Source organism: Asparagus officinalis, chromosome 3 (genome assembly GCF_001876935.1).
Source record: "Asparagus officinalis chromosome 3, Aspof.V1, whole genome shotgun sequence".
NCBI lineage: Eukaryota > Viridiplantae > Streptophyta > Magnoliopsida > Asparagales > Asparagaceae > Asparagus > Asparagus officinalis.
Window position 1 is genome coordinate 20,399,593 of NC_033796.1, and position 6,651 is coordinate 20,406,243.

At 37.1% G+C, this 6,651-nt stretch overlaps 1 protein-coding gene across 1 annotated transcript in view; it reads left to right on the forward strand.

The window, feature by feature from the left end:
* LOC109833283 (uncharacterized protein At5g01610-like) overlaps positions 1 to 540 on the forward strand; it is a 1,694-nt gene extending 1,154 nt beyond the window's left edge. The window contains exon 2 of the mRNA XM_020400890.1: positions 326 to 540. Within this exon, the coding sequence (XP_020256479.1) occupies positions 326 to 366 (41 nt within the window). The 3' untranslated portion in view covers positions 367 to 540. The remainder of the gene's footprint in view (positions 1 to 325) is intronic.

Here is a 6,651-nt window from a genome sequence, read left to right on the forward strand (position 1 = left end):
TTGTTTAGTTTTGTTTGAATTTTTTAATTAATTTAAAAAAAATTAAAATTTTTGTATCACATGACTCTTGTTTGTCTGTGAACCCCCCTTTTTGCTTTGCCACCAACCTGTCTATAATTGTGCTGCTCTGGGGACTTCATCTTTTGGCTGCTTTAGGATTCTATGCCATTTTCTCCAGCTTGAGCCATTACTTGCCTTTTGTCCTTACCTCTGTCTTGCTTTTGTAACCCTTTTCCTTATTCCTAAGTTCATTTGCCAGTATCTTCAGAGACTACTGTCTTCTTGTCAGTTTCGATTTGTAACTGAACGTTGTTTTTGTTTGCAGGCTCTCTTGGCAGGAGAGGAGGAATCCATGAGCAAAGATGATGATAATATACAAAAATGTAAAACAAAGAGCTCTCAGTTTTTCCTATTTTGATCTTTATGTCTTCTGTTTTGTTTAGCTTTTTAGAGTTTTTTGGGAGAATTTCAAGGTTTGTTATGGACTCTGCTGTAAATGGAAATTTGATAATCAAATGTCTCTGGGGAGTTGAAGCATTACTTTGATGCATTTTTTTGTGGTGAACTGCTAATTGATGATCATTAAGTAGACTAATAATGTACCTTTTCTTATAAGATTAAACTAATTTCGTGTTTATATATAATTGGTCCACCTATATTTGATAACATCTGTGGGCAAGTGATAAGACAGTTTCTGTCCTTATAGGGATCGTAGAATCTCATATCAAGATGTTAGGTTGTCAATCTTTTTGTAGTTTTGCATTAATTGGCCTAATAATAATTGTTTCTTGTCAATTCGGTTAGCTCGTAACAACCATCTAATACCTATCATTTATCTGCTAATTTCACCAGTAATCATTGTTTATAGTATAGACGTCTTGCTTACTTGTCCAATATTATTGTACCTCTTGAGAGAAGGTCAGAAGTTAGGAGGGAAGAGGGGACTTGCCCATGTCACGGTCGTTCTTTGCTTGGTTGATAAACTTCGTTAGGTTGGTGATAAGATTTATATTACATCAAATGCATGCATGACGTACAAATATTAATGACGTATTTATTTTGTTTCTGTGTTTTAGTTGATTCTTTTTGCACTTTAGCTAATTGATTGTGTAGGCATTGCCATTCCAATTACCGTTAGTTCTATTCCTATCACTTTCAAAGTCTGTAGGTGTGGGATCAAAGTTCTCTCTAATTAGGTGGTAATTGAAGAGTGTCCAATTACCTTGATACGTATTTTTTGTTTCAAATTTGAAGGCTGAGATGAAGTCACATGGGAATTTAAATCTGAATCCATAAATGTTAGTCTATAACTCTTTTTGATGCAAATGTCAGTCTAGAACTTCTGCATCTTGTACTTGTATTTTTTTTAAAATTTGTGGTTCATCGTGCTATTTGATGTTGCTTATTAGTTGCTTTATATCTTTAGCTTTTAAAATGAGTATTTACTTAGTAATTTAATTATAGTATTTAGATGTACATATATAACTTATAGTAGTTTGAGATTGCCAAATACAAAGCCTGTCTTGCATTAGAGTTCCTATACTTTCAATTTGGGCAAATTTAAAAGGTTTTTCTTGATTATTGATTACCCATGCTTGAAATGTAGGAATATAAAGAGAATATATCAATATTATCATACTTGTATTTATTTCTTATTACAAATAGAAAAGCAGAAACAAAATATTGTTGGAATCCATGTCTGAAAGGGTGTTGGATTTAATTATGTACTGAATTAGGACTATATATATATAGTATATATATATATATATATTATATATATATATTATATATATATATATATATATATATATATATATATAGAGAGAGAGAAGAGAGAGAGAGAGAGAGAGAGAGAGAGAGAGAAACGTATTGTCAACTTAAGTGGACCATCCATTAAAGTTTCATCCATTGATGAAAAGTCTCTTCATATAATGCATAAATCTCTAGGTATCATCAATCGGATAGACTTTGGTGGATGGTCCACTTAAGTTGACATAAGGCACCCCCCCCAATCAAAATTCTAATCATTGTTTACATTTTTATTTATATTTCAAATGGAGTAGATAAATATCCATCCATATCAATTATTTACGATTATATGAATTAATTTGGATGAGATTATTTGTATTCATTTGAGAGCAAACTTGTTGTTTAATTTGCTTTGGCTGAATTATGGGAGCATCATTCCTCATGCTCAAGAAGATTATGCATCTCACTTTTCACATTGAAATTGTCCACAAAAAAAAAAATTCTAAGGAAGAAATTTTCAGCTACATAAAAACAAACACACATTATATACACACGCGCATGCACACACACCCACTTACAAAATGTAGGCTCCACAAAAAAAAATTAATCTAGAGAAAAGAAATTTTCAGCTACTGATAAAAACAAAAACACACATTATAATACACACTTGCCGCACGCACACACACCACTTCACAAATGTCAGGATTTGTGGCCAAATTATATATATATATATACTATATATATATAGAGTATACATATATATATATATATATATATATATATATATATATATAATATATATATGCTTAGTTTTTAGGACAAATGCAAAAAGACAAAATTATAATAATTTGGCACAAATCCTGCATTTGTAAGGCTCATGCACAATATTGCCGGACCATTTCCAAAATAGCTCTTTGAATTTCTCCAAACTCAGAAAACAGCAAAAAGATTCAAAAGAAGTTTAGCAAAATTGATTTCCTGATTGAAGTTTTTAATCAGAAACTTGTACATCATAAATCAGCTGAAACATGCTTAAACATTCGGGGGGAAATTTTGTTAGTTGACAAAAATCAAGAGAATTTCGCTGGAGAGGTATACTCCTAATGTCTGAAGGTAGAACGAATTGAAGTTCCGTGCTAATATATAGCTTCTAAAACTATGCAACCTCCCAGAAAGTGGGAGTAACCAAGGTTAATTTTTCGCACCAATCTCCAAACAGTTCAAAGCCTGAGAGCAAAAGCGTTTGCTGCTAGAAATAGTAGGCCAGTTGGACTAAAAAATAATTTATTTTGTTTGGCTACCAAACTGTTTTTGTTGTCGTGTTTTTCTAGAAAAACATATTGATGTTTTGTTTTGCTCCCAAAGTGTTTTGAAAACACCGTTGTGGTTTTGAAATACTAGTTGCAATGCTTATCAACACCGATATCATAATTAACACATCATCAACCCAAAAAGTTCTCAAAAAATTCTCGTAGAGAGAATTTAATGCAACTCATCCTACCCAAAAAACATTCTACACAATAATAAGAAAATAATGCAAGAACAACAATTACTTTATACATTATTTTTTCAAGAACAACAATTTTTTGGACTTATATTATTATTAGCAAATTTATAAGGTATTGTAATTTACAACAGAACCAAGCAAAAATGTACATCACGAACTGGATATTTTTCATGAACTGAACTAAACATGTACAACAGAACCAAACAACAATTATCTCTTGATTTTTTTTCAATGAACTGGATTTTTTTCATGAACTGAACTAAGCAAAAAAATGGTTACAGTACGTTAATCAAGGGGATATGAGTGAATCAATTATCAGAAATTAGAAGGGGTTTAGTGGGAGTTAATCAAGGGGAGAGAAGTGAATCAATTATCAAAACAAGTCATATATTCAAAAAAAAAATTTAACCAGATCAAGAGTTGATAATGGTTACAGTGCATTGAGAACGGAGGTGACGGGATCTACGGGAGACGGCGACGGGATCTAGAAGCGACGACAACGACCAAAGGGTTCAGATCTGAAGCTTGGGGATCTGGGGGACGGCGACGACCACGACGGGGACTGCAACTGGGACTGGGGATTTGAAGCAAGGCGGAAGGGTTCGGATCTGGGGATCTTAGGGACTGGGGACTGGGGGATGACGAAAGGTGCTCCGATCTGGGGATCTTGGGAATCTGAAGCAAGACGGAGATAGCGACGGGGGCTGGGAGATCTGGGCGACGACGACTACGCTTGGGGATCTGGAGGCGACGGCGACGACCACGATGACAGGCGACAGCGATGGCGATGGTCACGACCACGACAACGTCGACGACGATTTGGGCGAGCGATGGCGACTCTCAGATCTGAGAGTTTGGGTCGATATTTTAGGGAAAATGAAAACAACGGCCTTTAAACACCTATTTGTTGTTTTGAGTAGGGGTGTGCAACGGTCTGTTCGGCTCGATTTTTACCAAAATTTGAACAACCGAACCGAACCGCCTATAATTCAAAACCGAACCGAACTGTTGCAAGTCTGTTCGGTGCGGTTCGGTTCGGTTTGTTCGGTTCTAACTTCATAAAACTTCTTATCAAACAACAAACTGTGTTAAAAAAAAAGATATCAACAAAGTAGGAGATTATAAAACATTAAACACTGATATAATGATATTGTTTCCAACCTATAATGATTCAGAAAACAAGTTTAGGGTTTGAGTCTTTGACTCTTTGGGGACGGGTCGGGTAGGGTTTGAGATCAGAATGAGTAGTATTGTACTATATTCGGTCGGTTCGGGTCAGTTCGGGTTGAAAAGTTTTCAAACCAACCCGAACCACCCTACTCATAAAATCGATTTTTCTGGATCGGTTCGGGTCGGTTCGGTCGGTTTTATCGGTTTGGACCGAACCATGCTCAGCCCTAGTTTTGAGAAACACGTTGAAAGTTTGGGTTTGTTGTAGTTTTGGGTTGAAAAACGGAGCGGTTCCCAAACACGTTTTGTATTTTTTTTAAATAAAACGAAAACACCACAAACCGCAGCGGTTACCAAACGGAGCCTAGTTATAAAACTTTATATTTCTTTATTTTTGATGGGAGGAACCTTGGCTGGGACTATCTATCAGGCGTGAGAGAGGACTCCGAGAGACCCTCCTCCTTCCATAGTCTGAATATATATGACAGACATGTCATGCACACGTGTCTTGCACACGTGTCGATCATCGACCCTAGGAGTCAAGGCTCTAGCCCCGACCACTAGGCCACGTCATGTGCGGAGAGTATAGAACTGCGTATTTTAGCCTTTCTCAAAATATTTGCACCTATGGACTTTTCAATTGGGCTGAAACCAAAGACCAATTTGGCAGCCCACGCGTTACGGGGCCATTTACGACCATTCTCTCTCAAGCCAAACCGCGTCCGTGCAGTTCTCTTCTCCCTCATACGCTCAAACGCCTTTCATCTCCAACAGTTTCTCTAAAATTTTCTCTAAAATGGGGAAGCAAAAGTCATATTCTCTAAATTATTTTTACACCAACTCCAACAGCTTCCCCATTTTGAAGAATCACTTTTTTCCTCTAAAAATTTGGAGAATGTTAAAGATTTGGGGAAGCTTCCCCATTTTTTCTCCTCCATCCCTATTTTGGGGAATGAGATGGTGAATCTGTTGGACCAAAAACTTAACTAAACTCTGCAAAAGTGGGACTGAAACGATTCAAAACCCTAATTAAAGCCCAACACAAGACAACCGCGTCTGTTGGGAACCTCTACCAAAAGAATTTCTGCTGGAAAATCTAATCGAGATTATCGACTGGCGAAAATCAATTAATTTCCGTTAGTCAAGTAACATAGTTATTTCCCTTAAATTATCTTCCATAGGGTTATAAAAGCTATGACAATGTTTCTTCAACACCTGCATGTTCATATTTGCTTAGTTTGATTTTCTAGTTCTGGATTCTTGTCATTCCAACAGTACTATATATAGTCAGCAGGACAAATTTTCAAAACCAACCCATTTGATAAACTATTCCCAAAAAAAGACCCATTTCAGTTTTATTTGCAAAAACCGACCTGGTTTCAGCCTCAGCGTTGAAACCAGGTCGGTTTTTGAAAAAAAAATTCCGAAACTTCACGGGAGTTCAACTCCCGTGAAGTTTTGTTATGAGAAAAAACTTCACGGGAGTTCCCGTGAAGTTTCGTAAAGTTTTTTAGAAAAACCGACCTGGTTTCAGCGACAGTGCTGAAACCAGGTCGGTTTCTCTAAATAAATACCCGAACCACCCTACTCATAAAATCGATTTTTCTGGATCGGTTCGGGTCGGTTCGGTCGGTTTTATCGGTTTGGACCGAACCATGCTCAGCCCTAGTTTTGAGAAACACGTTGAAAGTTTGGGTTTGTTGTAGTTTTGGGTTGAAAAACGGAGCGGTTCCCAAACACGTTTTGTATTTTTTTTAAATAAAACGAAAACACCACAAACCGCAGCGGTTACCAAACGGAGCCTAGTTATAAAACTTTATATTTCTTTATTTTTGATGGGAGGAACCTTGGCTGGGACTATCTATCAGGCGTGAGAGAGGACTCCGAGAGACCCTCCTCCTTCCATAGTCTGAATATATATGACAGACATGTCATGCACACGTGTCTTGCACACGTGTCGATCATCGACCCTAGGAGTCAAGGCTCTAGCCCCGACCACTAGGCCACGTCATGTGCGGAGAGTATAGAACTGCGTATTTTAGCCTTTCTCAAAATATTTGCACCTATGGACTTTTCAATTGGGCTGAAACCAAAGACCAATTTGGCAGCCCACGCGTTACGGGGCCATTTACGACCATTCTCTCTCAAGCCAAACCGCGTCCGTGCAGTTCTCTTCTCCCTCATACGCTCAAACGCCTTTCATCTCCAACAGTTTCTCTAAAATT